Source organism: Monopterus albus, unplaced genomic scaffold, assembly GCF_001952655.1.
Source record: "Monopterus albus unplaced genomic scaffold, M_albus_1.0 scaffold216.1, whole genome shotgun sequence".
In the NCBI taxonomy this organism is placed as follows: domain Eukaryota; kingdom Metazoa; phylum Chordata; class Actinopteri; order Synbranchiformes; family Synbranchidae; genus Monopterus; species Monopterus albus.
This window is the reverse complement of record NW_018128096.1, coordinates 914883-941002: the sequence shown is the minus strand read 5'-3', so window position 1 is coordinate 941002 and position 26120 is coordinate 914883. Positions and strand designations below refer to the sequence as shown.

At 41.3% G+C, this 26120-nt stretch overlaps 1 protein-coding gene across 2 annotated transcripts; it reads right to left on the bottom strand.

Moving 5' to 3' along the window:
• Positions 1–2971: 2971 nt before the first annotated feature.
• On the bottom strand, positions 2972–26018 carry LOC109971138 (dynamin-1-like protein). 2 transcript variants are annotated; one of them, XM_020619207.1, is made up of 19 exons: positions 25802–26018; positions 25270–25411; positions 24032–24078; positions 23880–23951; positions 21869–21955; positions 21412–21574; positions 21186–21306; positions 20627–20758; positions 19906–20112; positions 19574–19694; positions 19250–19405; positions 19092–19181; positions 18878–18970; positions 17023–17076; positions 16112–16192; positions 5370–5501; positions 5171–5280; positions 4052–4211; positions 2972–3945 (listed from the first exon to the last, which is right to left on the bottom strand). In XM_020619207.1, exons 1-19 carry the CDS (start codon positions 25901–25903, stop codon positions 3889–3891), a joined length of 2127 nt encoding a protein of 708 aa, XP_020474863.1. In that variant the 5' UTR covers positions 25904–26018; the 3' UTR covers positions 2972–3888. The 2 variants fall into 2 exon arrangements, with proteins under 2 accessions (XP_020474863.1, XP_020474864.1); XM_020619208.1 differs by lacking the exon at positions 16112–16192.
• Positions 26019–26120: the final 102 nt, after the last annotated feature.

The following is a 26120-nucleotide window of genomic DNA, read 5'->3' as shown; positions in this document are numbered from 1 at the left end:
GTAAATATCTTGCTATAGTATTTTTAATGGCTTAAATCACACATAAACCAAGTCTCTAGATCTGCCTTCTTTCACCTGTGCAATATCACAAAAATCAGGAGCGTCCTGTCTCAAAGTGATGCTGAAAAACTGGTCAGTGCATTTGTTATTTCCAGGCTGGACTATTGTAACTCTTTACTATCAGGATGTCCCAATAATTCCCTAAAAAGCCTCCAGTTAATCCAAAATGCTGCAGCCAGAGTACTGACAGGAACTAGCAAGAGAGATTGAACCCCGAATTGCTCCCGGTGGCTTGATTAGCGCCGTTGTGTGGCAGCTGTCATCGGTGTGTGAATGTGTGCGTGAATGGGTGAATGGTGCTATGATCTCCCTGTAAAGCGCTATATAAATACAGTCCATTTACCATTTACCATTCACTGTGTGAGACAATAGGTAAACATCTGCAAATCTTGAGCAGGAATTGTCATGTTATTTCCCTTCACTTTCCACTGATTGCCTTGACTGGGTTAGGAACCCATACAGCTCAACTGCAGTTGGAAAGGACATGACTTTGCAGGAGCAAGAAGAAATAACTGAACTGAGACAAAATCGTGGTCTAAAACTGAGCTTTGCTGATCTACCTTTAGACAGTTTTTGGCTAACTGCTGCCAAGGAGTGGCAAACAAAGCTATTTCAGTTCTGCTCCCTTTCTCCACAACCTATCTATGTGAGGTGGGCTTTTCAAACATGGCTGCTATAAAGATGAAAAAAAGAGAGATTCAGAGCTGTTGAGGAAGATGTGTGTCTTTCTTCAATTCCTGCAAGAATATCAGCTTCACACTGAGTGAGTAAATTGAATAAACTGAGACTAGATTTTTATTATATTTCAATAAATATACTTTTTGTGACATTTTTGTTTGGTAGTGTGCCTTGTCTGAGTTTTCTAATGTAAAATATGTGCCATGGCTCAAAAAAGTTGGAAAACACTGTTGCAATATATCGTCGGGCAGTTCAAACTGTTATACATCCTGTGACTAAGTAGCACTACATCACTCTGGTTTGTGTATCCCACCATGTTTTACTGTCATTTATTGGAGGCAAGAAGACCACAGTGCTGAGCTAATTGGGAAATGTTAAGTTTCAGTCTTTTTTTATTTTGTCTTATGGACGAATTTATATGTGGTGTAAATATCTTGCTATAGTATTTTTAATGGCTTAAATCACACATAAACCAAGTCTCTAGATCTGCCTTCTTTCACCTGTGCAGTATCACAAAAATCAGGAGCGTCCTATCTCAAAGTGATGCTGAAAAACTGGTCAGTGCATTTGTTATTTCCAGGCTGGACTATTGTAACTCTTTACTATCAGGATGTCCCAATAATTCCCTAAAAAGCCTCCAGTTAATCCAAAATGCTGCAGCCAGAGTACTGACAGGAACTAGCAAGAGAGATATAGCATCTCTCCACTGGCTCCCTGTAAAATCCAGAATAGATTTTAAAGTCCTTCTCCTAACATACAAAGGCTCCAAAGGCTTAATGACAAGGCTCCATTTTCTTAATAAAACCACACCAGTGTTAATTCTTGTTTTACTTCTTGCAACATCATTTTGCAACATTTTGTAATGATAATAAGGCTTTATTGTCCCAACAGAGCACTTTGCTCTCAGAGTGCAGGTCTACTTATGGTTCCTAGAGTCCACAGAAGTACCTTTAAGATTAGACCTAAGACTACGTTTCTGACTGTTGTTGTGATTTAGCGCTAAACAAATAGAGTGAAACCTTGGATTGCGAGTATAATTCGTTCTGGCAATGTGCTCGTAATCCAAAGCACTCGTATATCAAAGCAAATTTCCCCATAAGAAATAATGGAAACTCAGAAAAGGCACCATGCCCAGATGGCAACCGGCACAACTACTTATTCATATAAAAATGATTACAGTAATGCAAAATACAGTATAAAGTAAAAATAAAACTAATTAACGTGCACTTTACCTTTGAAAAGAATCGTGGCTGGCATGAGAGGCCATTGTTGCAGTATAGATGTTGACTATACAAGTGAGGCACGAGAACCATTGGCTCAGTTGTAACATGACGCTTGGCAGACAAAGCGTACGTACTACTCGTATTGCGAGATCTCACTTGTTTATCGAATCAAAATTTTTGCTCGTGTTGCAAAACACTCGCAGACCAGGTTACTCGCAATTCAAGGTTCTGCAATGCCTATGGACAAGATAAACCCCCCCTTAAAAAATGCTAATGTAATTTCCTTTGTCATACTTTTCTACCTTACATTAACTACCTGATTTAACTGTCTAGCTCCTTTTATCAATATAATAAATGATGTGAAATATCAAGAGTTTATATTGCATAGCATTTGGCAAAATGTCCCAAACATTAAGTCTTCACATATATGTTTTTTAAGCTTATCTGTTTACATTTTGGAACAGTAAGTACACCAAACTAGACATTTACACTGACTACTGACAACTGCCACTGAATTAGGTTACTAAAATGCTAAGCAATTCTTAAACTTGATGATTTTCAGGGAAGTTCTAAAATGTTACAAGTGCTGCACCATTATACATTATCTCACAATTATGAGATCTTTCCTCTACAACTCTTACAATCCCCAAACAGAAACTCAGACCAGCAGTGAATTGTCTCTACTCATGGTCATGTCTGGGACATAGACCTCCGCTGTTATTCAAACGCATTGGTGAAACACACCACTGGGTGACGTTTCATTACGAAATATCAGACCCACAAATTTGTAAAAAAAATGTTGCCCCACAAAAACCATAACTTATTGCAGCATCTGTTATTCTAAACTTTTAAATGACCTTTGACACCACAGTGTAAAAGGAAGAGGCAAGGCCAAAGGCAGGTGGAGGTAGATGGAATCGTCAACTGAAGTTCTATGAGGAAGCATCTAAAAATAAGTGGTGTTAATTCAACAATGTACAATTTAAGAGACACAATAAAGAGACTTGAACTTTTTCAGTCATGAGGTACTTTTTATGTGGTTTCAATTCTGTCTAAGAAACCAAGGAGTCATTCTTTTTCTAATCAGTTAAGTGGCAATAGAACACCTGTTGTTTTGGGACCCAAACACAGTGCACAATAAATTTCACATGTAGGCAGCAATATATAAGCACACTTAAATGGCCTCCTACAGCAGTAGTGCTTAAAACATTTATCCACACACCCAAATAATACAAAGATGAATGGTAATACAATGTATAACTAAATGATGGCCCTTCTATACAGTGCAATGTGGTGACTACAGTACAAAAAGAAAATTAGAGTGTATGTACACAGGAGTAACATTAGCAGAAAATGTGAACCATTTAGAATTACCTGTTTTTCTAAATAAATCTTCATCTAAGTCAAATATGGACAAGTGTGCTTAAGGCAATACCACACAGATATAACTAACTGTGGTCTGATCTGCAGTTACAGGAAGCAACTGTTTGAGACTATTGCTACAAAAGAAGAACAACCAAGGGTTCACTTTTCCCACAGCACTCTGAATGTTCATTGGCTGAGTTTACTGAAGACATGAAAGATATTTTTGCATCTAAGTCATATATTTGTGACTCAAGATAAAAATCAGATCACATTTTATAACCTATTTGTGTAGAAAACCACTTAGTTCCAAATAGTTCACTTACTTTTTCTTACCATGCCAGGTATTTAAATAGAAATTCAAATAAACAACTTCAGTTACTTACATTTTGTTTGAATAGCTTAAGAACCAGTAGGATGCTATGTACTGTACATGTTGAGCAGGGATCAGTGCATTATCATGGTTGTAAATTCAAAATTTCCACATTCCACAAGTCCATGGAGCTTCAGTCCTTGGGCATGATGCGGACATAACAGACCAGGTTCAACTGCCCTTGTTGTTTCTTCACCACAAATGTGTTTCCCTGATCTCAGCAATCACCTGGCTGGCTTTCTGCAATGCCTATGGACAAGATGAACCCACGCCCCCTACTTAAAAAATGCAAATGACTGACTGGCGCTTTGATTCATCAGAGAACAACACACACTACAAAGTGGGAGTGTGTTACCTGTAGCATCTCGGCGGCCTCGTTGCGCCGCTGGGCCATATCCTCCGACTCAGTCAGCAAGTTGTTGAGGAGACCAGATTTATACAGCTGGCCAACAAGCTCGCTCTGGAGGCTGTCCTTTACATGGTTGACCAGGAAATGCATCACTGCCTTTGGCACACTGTGGCACAGAGAAGGGGGAAACAAACAGAACAGGTGGTTCAGAACAAGGCAGCATGATGGCCTAGTGATTGCATTTTCCCATAGATGGAGGGACTAGTCAGACCCACCAGGTGGTCATACCTGTCCAAATATCAAGTTGGGGTCAGGTACAGTGGGGCAGTATTTAGTCAGCCACTTACTTATTTTCCACCATAATTTGCAAATAAATTCTTTAAAAATCAGACAATGTGATTTTCTGGATTTGTTTTTCTCATTCTGTCTCTCATAGTTGAAGTATACCTATGATGTAAATTACAGGCCTCTCTCATCTTTTTAAGTGGGAGAACTTGCACAATTGGTGGCTGACTAAACACTTTTTTGCCCCACTGTATGAGAGGGAATATTTAAACCTACTGAGCTCTAGAGGCCCTAAACCAATAATATGACAGAAACATTGGTAGGATGGACACATTAAATGCAATTAGATTACATTTATTATATTCCAGCACACATAGATTCTAACTTTTCAGCCATGACTGTCAACAGTTGTTAGCAGTTGTTATGACCATTGATTATTTTGGGGTTAGGTTTAGGTTAACAATTTACAACTGTAGTGGGAAAACTAGGGTTGTAATTTTGTCAGGAGGAAAAGATTGGAAATGTTCCTACAGTTGATTTTTTTTTTTTAAACACTGAACATTAAAAATACACAGCTGGATTAATGTGCAGGGACAACGTGACTTAACTATGAGATTACTAAAGAATTTTTTAACTTAAGGCGCATTTGTGCTTAATCAATACATTCTTTGTCAAACAGCATCGGACCTACTAACTTGTTTTGTGTTTGTGTAAACAGAGTTGGAGTCATGGAAATTAGTTAACTAACGTTAGAGACAACTGGCCTGCCATTTATTTTATTACACACTAACAAATACAGAGAAATTCATGTATCCTCAGAAGAGTCGTTGAAGGGCCTACCTGTCCTGAACATTCTTACGAACAATGAGAAAGTAAGACTTGATGAGGCGCTCAATGACCTCACAGTCCCGCTGCTCACGTGATGACAGTTTCCTGGCGATTGGCACAGGCTTGAAGGGAAAGGGAGAAAGTGCTTTATGCAGTCATTTATTACTTAAATCTGCACAATGGGGCATGCTGAAAGGCTACTGTTAGCTACCACATCAAGCAGGTTGACGGCTCCTTTAAGGGGACTCCCAGGTCCAGAGCCTGGGACTTCCTCTCCTTTCTTCAGCATCCCCCTCCAGCTCCCTCTGGCATCCTGCTCACCCTGAGGTCCTGCTGCTGGTGCCTGAGAAACCAAAAATCACAAAAATTAAGTAGTGGTTACTAGCTGCACTCTTCCAGATAGTTGCTTTTTAATGTACCGTGGGTCTTTACAGATCTGAGGAAAATTGGATTTTACTACTATGCACCTTGGACATGGAATAACTTGCAGATTTACATTTTTCAACTTAAGAATTTAATGTGGTGAAGGAAGCATGTGGCTGTTTTTCTTGAGAGGTGACTATTTTATCTTGTGAATGGATTTCTTGTATATTATCTTGTGCATGCTGAATTGTGTTGCTGAATGTTTTAAATTTCTATGGCTGCTATGTTGGCCAGGTCTCCCTTGTATAAGAGAACTTGATCTCAATGGGACTTCCTGGCAAAATAAAATAAAACAAAATAAATAAAAAACACACACCACCCAGGCCACAAACCTTTTATAATAGCACCCATCACCTGCCATCAGGTTCATAGGGAATGGACTATTAGGATATGCATGACTACAAACATATGCAGTAGTGCAACCACAGGACAAACAGGCATGTACATAAAAAGATTAGTTACCTGGACAAAGAATTAAAAAACAAGCATAGTACAGCCACTGACATTCTTTGTCTATGAGATGAAATTGGTCTGCCTAAAGGTAAGCTGGAGAAAACATGTTAGGTAATGTGTAAATAAAAACAAGGTAGTGACTGAGGGAGGCTGCAGTTAAGCACAGCAGTAGACACAAAGGTCAGCATGCTGATATTTATCAGATGTTTACCTTGTAAACCAGCTTTGTTAATAACAACCTTATCAAGCTGACATTAGCTAAATGGCATTAAACTCAATGCACAGCTGAGGCTGGACCTGAATATAGTGCTAGATGAAAAAGTAGTTTCACAATTGCTAGCAGTCACCATGTGGACAATCCAATAATTATTACTGAGAACCCCCTCCAAACAATGACTGAGTGCACACAGCCTAAGCTTTTTAGTTGTCATTATAATAGGAGGTTCTATGTATGTAAATGTGGTTCCAAAATAAAATGTATATAAATTTGTTTAATATATGATAAATTAGGCAAATGACACACAGTGTTGTAGTACTCAAGTCCAACTCAAGTCCAGTTCTACTTTGTATAGGCTTTGCCCTCTAAGAGCTGTCGCTATTTGCTGTTTATACCTCTACCCCCTGGTCGGAAGCTCAGAAGTGTGAAGGGCAGGACCTCTAGACTGAAAAGCTTTTTCTTTCCCTCTGCCATCAGACTCCCAAACAGCTGACTCAGGATCTGTCTCATGTAATTCTATCTGTACTGTTTACGTACTCATTTTGCACATGCACAATTGCACACCCACTGCTGAGTATTTACACTCCATGGCGCCCATGTAGCATATATTCTCTCTGCATTATATTGTGTTCTTCTTGTATTTTTATTTGCTCCCTTCACTTGATGCTTTAAAGTGCCTTAGATTTGTGATTTTACTGCCTGTTTAGATTTGTGTTATTGCTCATCTACTTTATATTTCACTTGTATTGTGTGGCATTCATGTGGACGGCAAAGTAAGAATTTCATTGTACAGGGAAAAATGTTTCCTAACTGTGACATATGACAAATAAACCTTGACCTTGACCCTTATCCTTCACGCATGCGCAGTCCTGAAGAGATTTCTTTCACGCCCTGTGCCCTGACTGCCTCCACTCAGGTCTGCTGTGGCTGCATAAAAGCCTGAAAGAAATGCCCGAGCCACCTCAGCTGGCTCCTCTCGATGTGGAGGAGCAGCGGTTCTACTCTGAGCTCCTCCCGGGTAACCGAGCTCCTCACCCTATCTCTATGGGTGCGCCCGGCCACCTTTCGGAGGAAGCTCATTTCGGCCGCCTGTATCTGGGATCTTACCCTTTTGGTCATGACCCAGTTCAGTCTTCAGCAGTTCTAAAGAGCAATTCCTGAGAGCAGTGTCTAAAGAGGGATGTTCCAGAAGAATGAACGCCGGACTCCAGCGTCGCACCACTGTTTGCTCAGGCTACAATAGGGGCTTCATCCCGCCCAGCGACTCACACCCCCGCTGGGAGGGTCGCAGGGTGTGGGGTGGAAGTGGCGTCAGACTCGGTTCCCCAGCATCAACTGTCTGGAGCTGGCCATGATGCTCAAGGCGCTTAAACATTTTGCACCGATACTGACAAACAAATATACAGCGGGGAGAGATCCCCCGTCTGGCATCAGAGCTCACTCCACGAGGGCTTTTTTCACAGCAGCACTCCTGGGCCTCCCCATTTCATTTTACCCACTTCTATCTAAAGGACACATCAGAATTTTCACTCGCTCAATTGTTTTTGGATGTTCTGCACGATCGGAGACTCCCCCTGACACAGAATAAGTGCACACACACCACCAAATGCTGATGCTGCATGTGTGGCTGGCAGTTGCATTGTCCTGGCTGTTTAACTATGGCCTGACTGTTCTGACAACACAAAGCTGTTGATGCGTGTGTTTTTACTGTACGCACAGATTCTCGCTGTATGCCCTGCTCGGCGCTCCTGTCGGCCCTGCCTGCCTGAACATGGCCTGCTGCCAACATCTGGTTCCTTTTGTTTTTTGTTCCAAAGATAACAAAAAAGAAAGAAAAGCGAGCATCCGACTGTTACCATGCGTAGCTAACGTCTGCCCCCTCCTTACAACTCAAGCTGTGTTAGTGCGTTGTCGCCAGGCACATACATGCATTATGCGCCCCTTCTTTCACGTCTGATCCCCCTGCCAGTCTTGCCTGCTGTGGGTGACTGGCATTATATTTTCATATATGGCTTTCTTTGCTTGAGCATCTGACTGCATGACTGATGTGTAACTGTTGTCTGCCTGTTTCCACAAAGTATTTTTCTGTGCATTTTGTCAGGCGCACACGCTCACTGTGTGCCCTTCCCTGCACTTATCCTCCTCTGATAAACATAACGGCCATTCCTGCCTTCTCACAGCGGCAGTCAGGTTACACATGGGGCATGACTGTACCTGCTTCTCAGACAAGGCCTGTTGCAGGAGAGAGGATGTTGTACCTGGGCTGCTATTGCGGGATATGACGACGAGTTGCAGGGCACTGACTGCATCCAGCTGCGCTTTTATCCCAACAGCGACAGCTCTTAGAGGGTGAAGCCTATACAAAATAGAACAGTAGTTACATAGAGTAACCCAAGCTTCTATGAGTATAGGCGTAGCCCTCTAAGCTTACAGCCCCACTGTGTCTACCTCTGCTGGCTGAATAAAAAGTGCTGGCATAGGGAGCCAAACTCAGATCACATAGGCTTTTATGTGGCCACAGTGGACCTGAGTGGAGACAGCTCAGTGCAGGGCACAGGGCACAAAAGAAATCTCTTCGGGACTGCGCACACATGAGGGATAAACCCAATAGCAACAGCTCTTAGAGGCCTATGCCTATACTCATAGAAGCTTGGGTTACTGTAGGTAAACCACCAATTTTCAGTACTCATGACTTGACTTTGACTTGAGTACTGATGACTCAGACTCGAGCACTGACTGCATTCAGACTCCGACATTGGAGAAGGCCTCAATCTTTTTTTTTTTTTGCAATAGGCTATAATAATTTGGCATAAGATATTATCTACCAGTATACCGCTTAATCCTGAATAGCACCTCAGGTGGGTGGAGCTAATCTCATCTAGCATTAGGTGAGGTACACCCTGGACAGGTCACCAGTCTATCACAGAGCTGACACGTAGACAAACAATCACTCTTAAGGGCACCAATCAGCCTACACTGCATGTCTTTGGACTATGGGAGGAAGCTGGAGTACCTGGAGAAAACCCACACAGGCACAGGGAGAACATGCAAACTCCACAGAGAAAGGCCCCAGGGCTGGAACCTAACCACCGCACTGCAATACCAGCTATTAAAACCTGTTCACCCACACCATGCTGTATCCAGCACACTTCCATTGAAGTGTACACTCCACCTTTCTAAAAATGATTTTTATGTATCAAATTGCAGAATAATATGATGATGATGCAATACATAGATATACAAAAAATCTGGTATACAAAATGGTGAGAGCTGTCAATTGTGTTTAATATAGACCTTGATGACTGACTTGACTCAGATTATCTCAAGGTTTAGTCACACAACTACAACACTGCCTACACAAATTGTGCTGAACAGATGTATGCAGTGGACACACACAAAGCACTAAATCAAATGAACACTGTTAGTAAACCAAGGAAAATAAGCCACAACATGACCACAAATTGCTGCCTTAGATTTTGTGTTACTTATTCATCTACTTTATATTTCATTTGTATCGTGTGGCATTCATGTGGACGGCAAAGTAAGAATTTCATTGTACAGGGAAACACGCTTCCTGAATGTGCATATGATGAATAAACACTGACTTTGACAATGCTTATTTAACACACATCTCAAACACACTAGCCCACATAAAACTCCTTAAATAATAATAATAAACTTTATTTCTAAAGCACTTTACAGCTCACCTAAGCACAAAGTGCTGTACAATACCGAATAGCAACATAGAACATCATAGCAGTCTATAAACAAATAACACACCATTATCTCTGCAGAGAATTCAAAGCATTAAATATCAGATAAAAAGGCCTGCCTAAAAAGATGAGTTTTTAAAACTGACTTAAAAATCGATAACTCAGTTATATCCCGAAGCTCCTGCGGCAATGAATTCCACAGTCTAGCACCGTGGACAGCGAAGGATCGGTCGCCCCACTTCTTGTACCGTGACTGTGGGACCACCTGTGCCAGGTGCTCTGTGGATCGCAGCACTCTGCGCGGGGTATACACAGTCAGCAACTCTGATAAATACTGCAGAGCAAGTCCGTAAATTGCCTTAAAGACAAACAACAAAACTTTAATTTGCACTCTCCACTGCACTGGAAGCCAGTGCAACGAGCAGAGAACCGGAGTGATATGGGCATATTTGCACGTGTTGGACAGCAGCTGGGCTGCAGCATTTTGAACTAATTGCAACTTATGGAGAAAGGATTGTGACAGGCTGGCATAAAGAGCGTTACAGTAGTCCAGACGCGCCGTGATAAAAGCATGGATAGCTTTTTCTAGATTTGCACATGATAAAAATGGCTTAACCTTCGCTAACAGCCATAAATGAAAGAAGCTAGATTTGACTACGGCTCTGATCTGTTTTTCAAAGTTGAAGCCACTATCAAATATACAGTGCCTTGCGAAAGTATTCGGCCCCCTTGAACTTTGCGACCTTTTGCCACATTTCAGGCTTCAAACATAAAGATATAAAAACTGTAATTTTTTGTGAAGAATCAACAACAAGTGGGACACAATCATGAAGTGGAACGAAATTTATTGGATATATCAAACTTTTTTAACAAATAAAAAACAGAAAAATTGGGCGTGCAAAATTATTCAGCCCCCTTAAGTTAATACTTTGTAGCGCCACCTTTTGCTGCGATTACAGCTGTAAGTCGCTTGGGGTATGTCTCTATCAGTTTTGCACATCGAGAGACGGAAATTTTTGCCCATTCCTCCTTGCAAAACAGCTCAAGCTCAGTGAGGTTGGATGGAGAGCATTTGTGAACAGCAGTTTTCAGTTCTTTCCACAGATTCTCAATTGGATTCAGGTCTGGACTTTGACTTGGCCATTCTAACACCTGGATATGTTTAGTTTTGAACCATTCCATTGTAGATTTTGCTTTATGTTTTGGATCAGTGTCTTGGTGGAAGACAAATCTCCGTCCCAGTCTCAGGTCTTTTGCAGACTCCATCAGGTTTCCATCCAGAATGGTCCTGTATTTGGCTCCATCCATCTTCCCATCAATTTTAACCATCTTCCCTGTCCCGCTGATCAGCATATACTCAGTTTTACTGTCATTTAGATGCAGGAAATTCTGCGCTAACCATTTCTTGATGTCTCGGATGCAGTCATTTAAAGAGGCAAGTGGATTTTGATTATCCTGTGTTAATGGTATATAAATCTGTATATCATCGTCATAAAAATGAAAGTGAACATTATGATTTGCTATAATAGGTGCTAGAGGCAGCATGTATAGGGAGAAAAACAACGGAGCCAGGGTCGAGCCTTGGGGGACACCTGAAGTGAGAGGAGCTGTGTCAGAGGCAAAGCTGTCAACGACAACGGAAAAAGTTCTATTGGTCAAAAAAGAGCTAAACCATCTTAAAACCGAACCTCTCAGGCCGATAAGATGTTCGAGTTTGGAGAGTAGGATTGCATGGTCAACAGTATCAAAAGCTGCAGACAAGTCTAAGAGGACCAGCATTACAGACCGTTTTGCATCTAAGGCCGTGGTAATATCATTGTGGACCCTCACCAGAGCAGACTCCGTGCTGTGACGGGCTTTAAAGCCAGACTGAAATTTGTCAGCCACACCAAGACAATCTATGTGGGACTGAAGCTGGGTGAGGATGAGCTTTTCCATTACCTTAGATGCAAAGGGCAACAAAGAAATAGGACGAAAATTAGAAACAAGGGAGGGGTCGAGATTCGATAATGATAAAACACTTCACCTTACATTATAACAAATCTAAACTTACTCTTAGCTGCATGCAGACAAGTCTATTACATTATCACATAACTCCAGAAACAAAAATATTAAAGAGAAGTCTAAGTATCTCTTCAGGAAATGTTGAATACTGTATCTGGCAGTGAAATGCAGACCTTTTAAAATGTTGAGAGAGATTTGCTCAATCCTGATTGTAGCCATCTATATACCACCGCGAGCTAATGCTAAATTAGCGCTGGAGGAGCTGTACTGCCTGATCAGCAGGCAGATGAATGCAAACCCAGAAGCAGCTGTGATTGTGGCTGGAGACTTTAACCATGTGGAACTTAAAGCAGTGTTTCCCAGATTCTACAGATTCATCCATTTTCCAACCAGGGCCAATAACATCCTGGATCAGGTTTATTGCAGCATCCCGGGAGCATACAAGGCCATAGCAGCTCCAGATCACATCTCTGTGGAGCTGATCCCAGCATATAAACCTCTGATCTGCAGGAGAAAACCAATCACCAAAACAGTTAAGGTGAGGACAGAGGAGGCTTCTTCAGCATTACAGGACTGTTTTGAGCATACTAATTGGGGGGTATTCAAAGAGGGCTCAGACTTGGAGGCTTATTCATCAGCTTTTCTGGACTATGTGCAGTTCTGTACTGATGCTGTCCTACCTACAAAGTCCATCAGGGTTTTTCCAAACCAGACACCATAGTTGGACAGTACAGTGTCACGTCTGCTCAAAACTCAGGACACTACCTTCAGATCAGGTGACAGGCTGGCCTATAGCAGGGCCCGGAAAGAACTAAAGAAGGTCATGCAGCTGGCCAAACGCAGGTATAAACAGTGCATTGAGGGGCACTTCATGAATAACAACACACAGAGTATGTGGAGAGGCATCACAACAATAACAGACTAGGCAACAACCAGCAGGTCAGCCATAATCTCACCCTCCCTGACACTCTTTAGTTTCTTTGCACGCTTCGATACACCTGGCAGCAGAGGAACTGTACAACTCCCTCAGCTCGAGGAACAGCACCAGCCTCTTGTCCTGCAGCTACACCAGGTGAGCTCCACCCTGAGGAGGATCAACACCAACAAAGCTGCAGGACCAGACAAGGTGTCAGGCCGGGTTATGAAGCTATGTGCTGACCAACTGGCAGGAGTTTTCTTTGACATTGTCACCTGCCTCAATGATTACCGCCCTGTTGCTCTAACACCAGTAATTATGAAGTGCTTTGAGAGGATCATTCTAAAGCACATCAAGGACGTCATCCCTGTTGGTCTGGACAGCCATCAGTTCGCCTACAGAGAGAACCGATCAACAGAGGATGCTGTCTCAATAGCACTACACACAGCCCTGTCCCACCTGGAGCATTATAGCACTTATGTCAGGATGTTTGTTGACTTCAGTTCGGCAGCATTTAATGCTGTAATCCCAGACAAACTGACACTGAAACTGTACAATCTGGGAATGCCTGCAATGATGTGTCATTGGATTAAGGGCTTCCTCACTAACAGGCCTCAAGTGGTGAGAATCGGAAGCTGCACATCATCCACACTGGTCCTGAACACAGGCACATCACAGGGCTGTGTGCTCAGCCCAGTTCTCTTCACTCTGTTTACCCATGACTGTGATGCCATTCATGCCACAAACACAGTAGTGACATTTGCAGACGACACCACCGTAGTGGGTCTCATCTCAGACAATGCTGAGACTCACTACAGAGAGGAGATCCAGCACCTGACAAGATGGTGTTCAGATAACAATCTTGTCCTGAACAGCAACCTAACCTAGACTAAGGAAGTCATTGTGGATTACAGGAGGTCCAGGAAGACAATACATGCTCCTCTTCTCATACACGGGGAGGTGGTGGAGCAAGTAGATAACATCAAGCACCTGGGTATCCACATCGCATCTGACCTGACCTGGTCTCTGAACACATCCTACCTGGTGAAGAAAGCCCAGCAAAGGCTTTTCTTGCTCAGGAAGCTGAAACGTGCTCAGTTGCTCGAAAACTTCTACAGAGCGACAGTAGAGAGCATCCTCTGTCTCAGTGCGGTACGGGAACTGCACTGCACAGGACAGAAAGGACTTGACCCAGGTGGTGAGAACAGCTCAGGGCATCGTAGGGAGTCCTCTGGATCTGGACTCACTATACACTGACTGGATCCAGACGGATTGCTGCAGACCCCACCCACCCAGGCAACAGTCTGTTTGTGCCTCTTCCCTCCAGGAAAAGGTACAGGAATATAAAGACTAAAACAAACAGACTGAGACACAGCTTCTTCCCCAGAGCTGTGAAATCAATCACCTCCCCAACCCCTAGTCACACACACAACCTTCCCCCCTATGGACAGACACAGAACACTGGACCCCACACCTCCTCCTAAAGCTTGAGATTTGAACTGAGCTCCACCTTATAATGTTACTACACTCTTGCTGCTAACATGCTGCTGACCTGATTAGGTCCCATACATCCCTTTTTATTTGTCCATATTTTTACATTGACTTATACAGTTGTGTGTTATGTAAATAATATGTCTGTCTTTTAAACCGAGAGCTGCCGGAAAAAATTTCGTTGTGCTATGCATAATGACAATAAAGATTCTTGACTCTTGACTTGAAAAGTAGGTGTTGGCCCTGAGAACAACTGGTCTCCTCACCTGATTGGCTGCTGCTCAATGCGCTAATTAAGCCAAACAATCATTCTCGCCACTGCCTATACTTATTACTGATTGTTCAGTTAAACTAAATTATTAATTTTCCTGCAAAAAGTTCCCACAAACACAACATGCAGGAACCACAAACTGTATAAGAGAAGGCACGAACATGGTACACACACATGTAGGAAAAGGAATAGGTTTCAAAACTTGTCTTACTGTGGAGAGGTGCTGTTGACACCCTCTCTGATGCAGACCCATTGAGCAACACTGGCAGCAGTGCAGAGATATTAGCTTCTAAAAGATTTTGAGCAGGGTTAACCTCACTAACCAGAGAGTTTCAATTACTTCTGCTTAATCAGTAAGTTTTGTTACATTCTCATTTACTGTAATAATGACAAATATCTGAAGAGCTGGGCAGAGTGCTGCAGACTGCAGTAGATAATAATGAAGCAGGGAGAGGGAGTGCTGGGCGGAGCAGAGTGGGCTGACTTGGAGTTTCATGCTAGTGATTAAGTTACATACTGTAGCTTTAAGCCTAAACACCTTCTCCAACATGTTTTCAATATAAATGCTAAGGTAGCAGGCAGATGACTTTCTGGTTTTAGCAATAGGTTTAGCAGCCAGATATTAAAAAGCTCTAACATGAACAGACAGCACGATGGTTTTACCTTTTCTGGCCGCTTGTGTTTTCTCTTGATTTGCTCCTAGATAGTGCTAGTGCTGCTGCAGTATGCCAACAAAGGTTTGCACAGTGTACAAACCACCTTTTTTCCCTGATCTTTTGAAGTACTTCCATACTTTCACACTGGGTCTTTTACACTAAACGTCTTTTGCAAACAAGTTGCTCTGTTGACCTGCAGCTGCCAAGAATTTCAATTGTTTTAATGAATGATTGAAGCTTTTTAGAAATTAAAAAGTTAATTACTTAAAAAAATGCATCTGTTAAAAACATTAATGCAACTTCACACATATTATGAATGTTTAAACAATGGAGGTTTAAAATTTAACAGTAAGAGGTGAGTGGCACTAATGCATATGTTTTGTAGGCCCATTGAGTGGACCCCACCACGCGAAAGCAGACCCGGAAGAAAAAAAATATTTTTGGCATATGCACCATGAATAGTCTCATGATACATCCATGACAGTGGTGCACAGTTGGTAGGATTTCTACTACCACACTCTTCCTATCACCTAACTACAAAATCTATGGCAGACTAAGGTTTGAACAGGAGAGAAGAGGGTGGAGGAGGAGGAGATATCTTCTGTGACAGGTGGATCAACATTAAAAAAAAAACTGATTCCATAGAAAACAACAATTATTAGTGCAAATTCACACAGACTGATGGCATCAGCAAGAACATCAGACAAAGATCGGAGTGCATGCCATCAGCCAATGCCCATCCATCCATACCACACCACCAGCCCTTCAGCCAACCAGGGACCGAGCCACCAAGTTGCGTACATGCCCACCTTGGCAGCGTCCATGTCTGCTCCAGATGCAGGGGGCTCGCCAGAAACCATAGCTGGGCCAGCTGGGCCTTTGGCAACAGACTAGTAGGAATATGAGAGCAGAAATGGAAAGAGGGAAAAATGCTGAGAAGAAATGTGGAGAGACAGCAAAGAAGACTGGCAGCTGAAACTCATTTGAGCAGAGGAGATAAGACTTTCTGAGAAGGGGAGAAGAGATGTGTGATTACATTCCTCAATGGAAACTATCCAAGGCATTTAGTTCACATCCTGTGGTGCTGTGAGTGGCTAACACTGTACAAGTTCCCTTTATACTGGGGGAACTGTAGACTCCAACCAAACATGAGAACACGAGATACTATTATATCATTTTAAGTAGGGCTGCATGATAAATCGTTATGCGAGTGTGATTTAGATCACCGTGTAATCTCAATCTTATATGACAATGATTCTGCCATGTTTGCATTAGCAGGGAAATGCCTTGCATCAAACCAAGCACTCCCCTTGTCCTCACTAAGCTGCATTAGCAGGAATGTGTTACATCACGTGATGAACTGTAGAAAGGAAGAGAAGACTGATTCAAAAACAAATCCAACATGTTTGACATTGTGAAAGATATTCTGTGCACTTGTGCAACTATTTTTCAAAGGTTGCGTGGCCTGCCCTGTACACCTAGTGCCAAATAGCAGTTGAGGCAAAAATAAAATCACTTAGCAGCTATTAGTTGTGGTTATTGGTTAATGCAACTTAGTGAGAAAAAGGGAGTGCTTAGTTTGAGGCAAGGGATTTCCCTGCTAATGCAAACATACCAGAATCATTGTCACATGAGACTGAGATTGCACAGGCATCTAAATCACACTCACAAAATGATTAATCGTGTAGCCCTAATTTTAAGATAACACTGCACCTCTTACCTTATCCCTGGACACTGAAGTGGGCAACTCTCTCATCCTGTTTCTCCTTTGCTCCTATAAGTAGATATAAAGATAAGTGATTGCATAAATATTCACCCCCTTTAAAATGGGGTGACCTGATTCAACAGAGGTCCAGCCAACTGGTGCTAGTAGTCTCACAATTAGTGAAATGGGGATCACCAGAGTGCAGTGAATGTGTCTCAAGTGATTGTAGTATAAAGACACCTGTGTCTGGAAGGTCCAGTCACTGGTTAATCAGTATTCCTGGCTACCATTACACCACAAAGACAAAAGAACACTCCAAGCAACTCAGAGAAAAGGTTATTGAAAAGTATAAGTCAGGGGATGGATACAAAAATATGTCCAAGGCACTAAACATATCCCAGAGTTCAGTTAAATCCATCATCAAGAAATGAAAGGAATATGGCACATGTCTAAATCTGCCTGGATCAGGCCGCCCTCACAAACTGAGTGACCGTGCAAGAAGGTGACTCATGAGAGACGCCACCAAGACACCAATGACTTCAAAGGAGTTACAAGCTTCAGCAGCTGAGATAGAAGAGACTCTGCATATAGCTGTTGTCTGGGTTCTTCACTAGTCAAAGCTTTATGGGAGAGTGGCAAAGAGAAAGCCACTGTTGAAGACAACTCATATTAAATATTGACTAAAGTTCACCAAAAGGCATGTGGGAGACTCCATGGTCAAGTGCTGTGTGGATGCTTCTCTGCAGCCGGCCCTGGAAGGCTTGTAAAGGTAGAAGGTAAAATGAATGCGGCAAAATATAGGCAAATCCTGGAGGACAATCTTATTCAAACTGCAAGAGAACTATGGCTTTGAAGAAGTTTTATTTTCCAGCAAGTCAATGACCCAAAGCACACAGTGAAAACTACACAAATGGTTTAAAGACAACAAGGTGAGTGTTCTGGAGAGGCCGAGTCAAAGCCCAGACCTCAATCCAATAGAGAATTTGTGGCTGGACTGGAAAAGGGCTATTCACGCCCGATTCCACGCACAACCTGGCAGAGCTTGAGCAGTTTTGCAAAGAAGAATGGAGTAAAAGTACAGTGTCCATACTGTATGTACAAGCCTCAGTTAGACCTATCCACACAGACTCGGTACTGTGATTGCAGCCAAAGGTGCATCTATTAAATACTGACTTGAAGAGGGTGAATATTTATGCAATCACTTATTTCCCATTACATATTTTTTATTTAATTGACATTACCTGTTTTCACTTTGACATTAAAGAGTTATTTAGCAATTCTTTTGTCAAAAAATCCAAATTATATTGACCGTGATTGATTTATAAAACCAATAAAAGTGTACAACATCCAAGGGGGTGAATACTTATAGACACTGTATATAAAGCCCGACACCATTTTTAAACAGACTGATAACACTATTATTTCTAAGTAATAAAAAAAATTCAGTCGCCTAAAAAGTTCTGACGTTCTACTGAAGGAAAGGAATGTCATAAAAATTTAAATCTTAAATTAGATTTTTACCTGATTTGAATTTATTTGGTTGAATTACCCTTTTTAAAAATCAGACGGTCATTTCATGTGGTGCAATTTCAAAAATTTTATTATTTTCTGTTTCAAAAATTAAAATAGAAAATGTCAAAAATATAATCGGTGTAGTCAAATCTATTGTAAAGCATCAGATCAGGTTGCTCAAAACAAATGTGTGTGCTTAAATTTCAACATTCAAATTTCACAATTCAGTTTTTTCAAGATTTAAAATTGTTCAGTTTTTATTTGTACAAATAAGCCATATCAGGTTTGCATGCTCTCTGTTTTTTCTGTCATGAAAACATATTACAATATTTTGGGATATTTTGCTGTGAGTACAAACCTCTATATTGTTATTCATTACTCCACAGGCATCTGCAAAGTCTGGATGCTTGGTGTTGATATAGGCCAGCTCAATCGCAACCAAGTTATGGACCTACAATGAAATGAGAGGACAAACTTGGTCATCAACTGAGTGTTCAGATTGAGTTTATTAAAACAAGTGGCTGCAGGTCATGAAGGTATATGCTCAAAAAGAAACAAATGTGTGTTAGTACCATCTCATTGGTGATCGGGAGTCTCTTCCTCAGTAGGGAGGTGACCACTTCCACAATAGCCTCATGTAGCTTAGGGAATCTCTGTAGTTCCTGTAAAACAAAAGGAATGTGAATATCTGTGTGAGAGAAAAATATAAATACATGGAAGAGATGACTACCTGTGTGCTATAGTTGCTGCAGTGCTGGATGATCCTCTGCATCTCCTCATGGACCAGCTCCACACAGCGCAGACTGGGCTCCTCCAGGCGTTTCACCTGCTTCTTCACTAACAGCTCAAAGGAAACCTCAGGCACAAACAGGGATGGGCGGGGCCCCTGAAGTGGGGAGGGAGCTACAGGTTAGCAGTTAACCAGGGCAGCAAAAGCAACACAATGTATCTTGTAGAAAAAGTCATGTTTTTGTTGTTTTACAGTCCAAACTAAACTAACGATGAGAGGAGAAACTGAGGCGTCACATTTATGAGAAAATCCAGCAGCACTCACTGTTGCATTCCTTATGGCTGTTAGGATATCTATGGTGCTGAGTCCTCCTAGAGGATCCACAGACTCCAGTGTTCTGCCAAAAGTCTCATGGAATATGTAACAAATCCTGGCTCCACCACAGCTGAAAAATAGCAACAGGGAGATGAACTGTGATGTGAACCCTTTGGCCTCCTCTCCTGTCAGCTCTTCCTTCACAGGGGCCCTGCATGCCTCAACTTACAATTTGTATCATATAAACTGATGAAACTAGTGCAGTTGTTTTGATCATTTTCACTGTGCTGGATCAACAGCATCACCATGTGGCCGAGCAGAGGGGAGGCACTGGTACTCACAGTTCTGCTGTCTCGATGTATTTGGCTGTACCCTCTATGGTATTGCAGTACTCTGTTGCAAACTTGGTGATGAGCTGGAGCAAGGTGGCACTTTGGTCTTCGACAGGTTCTCCATAACTGCTGAGCAGGGACTGGTACTGGGCTGCCAAGACATTGATCCGCGTCTTCAGCTCAGGGAGACAGTCCCGGATGTGATGCATCAGTAACCTGACATAATGATAGCAAAGGGCAGAGGGTTCAGGTTTATGCAGATTATGTAAGATTATATTCGGAGCTGTGTCTAGTCAAGATGAATGCCCCTTGTCTAAATTACAATAGCAATTTCTCTTATGACTGATTACTGCCAGGACTGCTTCTAACAATCAACATACTGATTCTAACATAAGGTAATGTGTCCCACCACACCTGAATAGCTATGTTACACCTCACATTTTCTACGATCACTGCTCTGGAAAAAATAACCGTTTTATTCACATTTTTCACCTAAAATGACATTATCATAATAAAGCAGTTAATATGCTTGAACCAACTTGATCAAAGCCCTCTTCTAAAATTTACTATCAAAGATTCTGGATGGGTCAAAGTAATAATGAAATAAATTAGCAGAATCACAAATACATTGAAAATGTTGGCTTTTTTTCATTGTCATTTTTTAAGCCTTCATTCCATTACTTTCATTTGACTTTTCTGGTTTTTCTGCATCCGCTATAATTACATTTACCTGTTAAGGGTCCTGGCCAGGTATTTAGTTCCATTTCTGTTGGCAAGAGATGGATATTTCTTCTGCAGGAAGGCATGTTCATCCCGAACCGCATCAGCCACAGACTTTTTATTGTTGATGTCCAACTGACTCCTACAAGTTCAGATTCAGCAAAATAACACTGATACTTAGTGCTGGGCAGTCTGTACAATAAAAATAAACAAATGCCATTATTTAAAGAAGACCATCTTACATTGTTTATATATTGTGATAGCTATTTGGTATGAACAGTTCTGACCTACGTTCACCATACTGAACTGCATAACAAGGGAAAGTGGACTTCTCATTTCATCATAACCGATCATATTAAAAATATCCCGTAATGTGCTTACAGTGATAAAGGATAAACAATAGACAGATACATCTGACTTTAATGCTAGCATTAAAAATGTATTAGGATCACTCATCTCTTCTCTACATTTCAACTGAGCCTCTCATGTCTATATTACACACTCATCTGTTATGAGTGATGGATCACTTCACAATGTATTCAATACAGTAAACACAATTTTGCTCAGACCTGTTGACTACTCCAATGAGACCCAGTTTGACAGGTATAACTCTGCCCAACAGCACATCCATAGCGTCAGTACCAGCATCCATCAGATCCAGCTTGGTCACCACAGCCAGTGTCCTCCTGCCTGGTGAGTCACATTCAATCATAAAAGGTCAATATCACAAACACTGTTACTAATAATCATCTCTTTACCATTTATTATTAACGTCTTCCTTTCAGTTTTTCTTACCGTCAGGGTCGACCTCCCTGGCCACCTTGAGGGCCTCCGAGGTGGCCATGTCTGTGTTGGCAGCGGTGACAGCCAGGATGATGCAGTTGGGGTTGGAGATGTATTTCAGGATTAAAGCTCTTATCTGAAGTTCAATGTCCTTAGGCTGATCACCCACAGGCACCTAAAGGCAACGATACCAATTAAAGAAAAAATTCAGCATGTTTCAATTTTATTCATTAGACACTACAGCAGGGGGATTTCTCAATTTAACATATGGTTAACCAGAGGGGAGAAATTAATGAATCTGGAAACAAAGCCTGCATTACGCTTTGGTTTTAACAGTACATGGTTTATTGTATGTGCAAAGGTTGTATCTTTTTAAAAACTAAGTGCTGTGTAGCAGATTTCTCGAGGGGCACCAGATGAACGAAGCTTGTCTTGGGGATGTAGAAGTATTAAGTACAGTATGCAGTACCTTAGTGATTCCTGGCAGATCCACTAGTGTGAGGTTGACAATGTGGGGAGAAAATATTCTCAGATGGATGGGTTCATCGCTGATCCCCTGCAGAGGGACAAGAACAGAAAAGACTGGTAGTGTGTACTGATGAACTTAGGACAGTTTTAAAAAAAAACTTAGAGGACAGGTGCACAACATGTTACAAAAAAATTTTAAAAACTGCATTTTGGCAGCCCACCTTGTCTTTTTTTTTTATAAATATAAGTAACATTTCCATTCTTTGTATGCCCTGTCCACAATAGACAGATTATATTTTTAATATGATCGGTTATGATGAAATGAGAAGTCCACTTTCCCTTGTTATGCAGTTCAGTATGGTGAACGTAGGTCAGAACTGTTCATACCAAATAGCTATCACAAGCACTGTCCACTCACCCCTGATTTTGCATCTCATTAGTTTTCCAAGTGTTTCTTTCTCAGAGAAATAAATATCTGAAAAGATATTCTGGAGGCATTTCTGAAGTTTTCAAAGACTCTTCTGAACATATGGATAAAAAAAAATAAAATAAAAAAATATATTTAAATCATTTCTCACTGAAACCCAGTATTTCCTATCCAGGTGGCCACTGGCTATCATATTTGGATATAGAAGAGAACCTACAATTTATAAAATGGTTTAAAAAGTTTTTTTTTTTTTTTTTTTTACTGTACAGCAGCTAGAATTTTAATTCAGATCTTTAGAAGTTTCACTGAAGATTCTGGAAATAACTTAAAAACTGCTATGCATTTACAGGAGAGGTATGAAATTGAGCTATATGTTTGCTGCGGCTAACCTGATGTGGTTAGAGAAGGGCTGGGGCCTACTAGTAGTGCTGTAACTCTCAGGTAGGTAGCTAACACAGAGAGAGTATCAGCTACTTCATATCACTGCAATTTAGCAGGACAAATTATTGCTTGGTCACAGGCTAGTAAGAGCAGGTCTATCAAAAAGGAATGTACAGGCCAAGAAAAAAGTGTGACTTAGTGACTGGACACTGGTGTTGGAACTTTTGCCCACAGAGAGAAGTTTTTGAATGTTGGTATCACGTCAGCCCAGTTTAAGGAAATGGTCTCTGTCCTTACTGACAACTGGCATGCTTAGAGCTTCTGATAAGGTTATGCTGAGGACATCCCCACTGTAAAACGCTCATACATGTTGCTCAAACAAACGTGCGTATGTAAATAACTCAAAGTTAAATAAGGCGAAGGCTGGATTCTTCCATTTCCCTATTTCTAGAAGCATGTCCAAACCCCCTGGGTCCCAGTAGCCCAAATCTAGATGCCAAAAATGTTGTGATTTTCCACTGTGGTCTCATATATTAGAGCTCTGTCATGAAATTCTATCATACCTCAGAGCAATATCCCAACTCAAGCCTTTATTTAGATTCCAAGAATTATTAAAAGAAAAAAAGATGTATGCTTTCATCTCACTGGATCATCTGAAATCTCTGTACATACTGTATGTGTTGGTCACTAATCCATCGTCTGCAGATAGCCCCAAATATGCACCGAGTTTTCTAACTGGCAACAGAATGAATATACTTCTAATGTATCAGCCTCTTATCACCGGCTGTTAAGTAGTAGTTGTCTTTAAGGTTTTGCTTGACATTTGAGGTTTTAACAACTTCTCATTACTTCAGATACTAGCAATCCTATCTGTCTCTCTCTCTCTCACACACACACACACACACATACACATCATATATATTTTTAATAATTTATATTTAACACAGATTCATCATATTCCTTTGGTTTGAAAATGTTTAACTGATTGTGATTGTGTTTTATAAGTAAGTCAACTTGTGTGATCATACCAGATAGCAAGAAAAATGAATCTTCTACTTGTTTGTTTTTGTTGCCCATCAAAAGCACTGCCTTGGTTGAAACCCAATCATTTTAAGTTCCTAATTTTACAGTACATAAGGTAGAAACTGGTAGGAATTGATTAGAAAAAACAAAGAATGAATTTTTCCTCCTTCATCCACGTCACCTTATTATTCCCCGATACTCGCTCCGTTTCATTTTCAATTTCTTGTCTGATTTCATCAAAATCTGTGTAGATCTGAGAAAGGAAAAAGAAAAATTCATAAAGACTAGCAAAGATAAAAGCACTGTTTAAATGTTTGTCAAACAAATGTGTACCTTGTTTTTGGTGTGTAGAAACTTGCCCCATCCTTCACAGTCTCTGCCTATGAAACATAATAAAACATTATGGGGTAGAGCTTCGCATTATCAAAGTAGGCAAATGCAGGTATCACTTATTTACAGCTTCAAAGTGCAGAAGACTAAGTAAGCACATCTGTAACATAAAGGATCAATGCATGACAACAGTTGTTGGTCTGATGAATAAAGCAGCTGGAATTACAGGTGCGGCTTTCAGAAAGAGGGTGCAAAACTAAGAAGCAAATTTGGGTTATTTAAACGTACAATGCACCTGTAGTGGTTAAAACAAACAAGCTACAGTTAATATGCAATATGTAAGAGATTACAGTGAGAGTGTGTAGATTACATGTAGTTACTATATGCAGTGGTCAATTAATAACTCATTTCTGCAAGCCCTCTGTACTATGTCAGCTCACTGTGTAAATAGTTTGTGTGTGCTGAAGTAAAAATATTTTGGGTTCATGGCCTGTTTGTTTAACCCACTGGGTCATCCTGATCTGGAGATGACCTGTTAACTAGGTTTGGGAACTGGCGGGGGAACCAAAAGTGAACTGTGTACAAAAGGAGGCAGTAAGCTGCTGCAGTAGTGTAGTGTGTCTGCATGCGGAAGGACAGACAGTGAGACCCTGGCCGGGGGCACGTGGCGGACTTGACTGTGCTTATGACCTAAAAAAGACTGACTGACTCTGTAACAATCTTCTTGTCTAATACTGCATTTATTTCCTGCAGGAATGGTGACTCTGTCCCCTATCTCTTAGTCTGTTGAATTGTCTGCCAAACTATTGAACTGCCTTGAATTATTGTAATATTAAATTATCATTGTAATTGGAATGATTTGTCTGAATTAATTTAGCTCACATCAGGTCCTAGCCACCACACACCTTTGTGAATCTCAGTGCTTTATCCACACTCTGGCATCTGTAAATAATTAGAAAAACAGTAATAGAGACAGAACTTTAAAACTGGTGTTTATACACTGAGCACCAGGAAAATACATGACGACTTCTTTTTCATACTGGACATTAAAATGTATTGGCATGTTCCCTCAATGTATATGTATAGTAGCCTAAATACTGTGCAAGTGTAAACATGAAAACTGCTGAACTGCTGTGTATGCAAGCATCCCAAAATGTCATACAAAAGACTGAGGCAAAACTGTCCTTGGTGAAGTCCTTCTGCTGAAACCCTGCTGAAATCAGAGAGATGTTGGTGCCTACCACTGTCATCCTTTGTCCTGGCATCTGCAGGATCTACATAGACCAGCTGGAGGATGAGAGGTCGCCTGGTTACAATGCCAGTCCCACGGGGCAGCAGGTCCCTGCCCACCAGACTCTCCAGCACAGAGCTCTTCCCACTGCTCTAGAGACACAGAAGTAGGATGCAGAATCAACATGGGACAGTATCTAATATTACTTTTAGATTTGAGACACTATATCCCGATATGGAACCATGTTAGATATGGGCTAGAGCCAGGAGAGCTAACTGCACGATTTTTATCACGAGCCTTGACTCCGTTCAAAATATATTTCACTGCCAGTGCAGACTTTGCAGATGAGGTTTGCCGTTTTAGCATTCCCTGGGTCTACAATCGCTTTTGTGTAGCCTCAATTCGTTTTGGCATCTAGATATGTAGTACTGTAGCAAATTCTTTGTGGCAAGTACCTTTTACTAATGCATCGTTAAAGCAAGGTTATCTGGTTAGCATAACTGCCACCAACGTACATCACCAAGAACACACGAGAATTTTACCTGAGTTCCTACTACTGCTATCTGTGGCAGCTGTATAATATCCGCACCCACAGTGTTGAACACATCCTGAAGCTTGTTTATAACGGGGATAAGAGCCTCCATGCTCGCGGCTTGTGAATAAATTCAATTTAACAGATATTTTCGCAAGTCAAAGTCATTCAATGTCCCACCGACGACACCATTGCAACAGCACCTACTAGATTGGCGAGAAATTTTGAGCGGTAGTGGGGAATGTAGTTCTTCAGATGGGAACATTTACAGCTTGGACGGAGGAAAAGACTACAATAAAAAGGAACTGCCCAATAGCCTAATTTCTCGC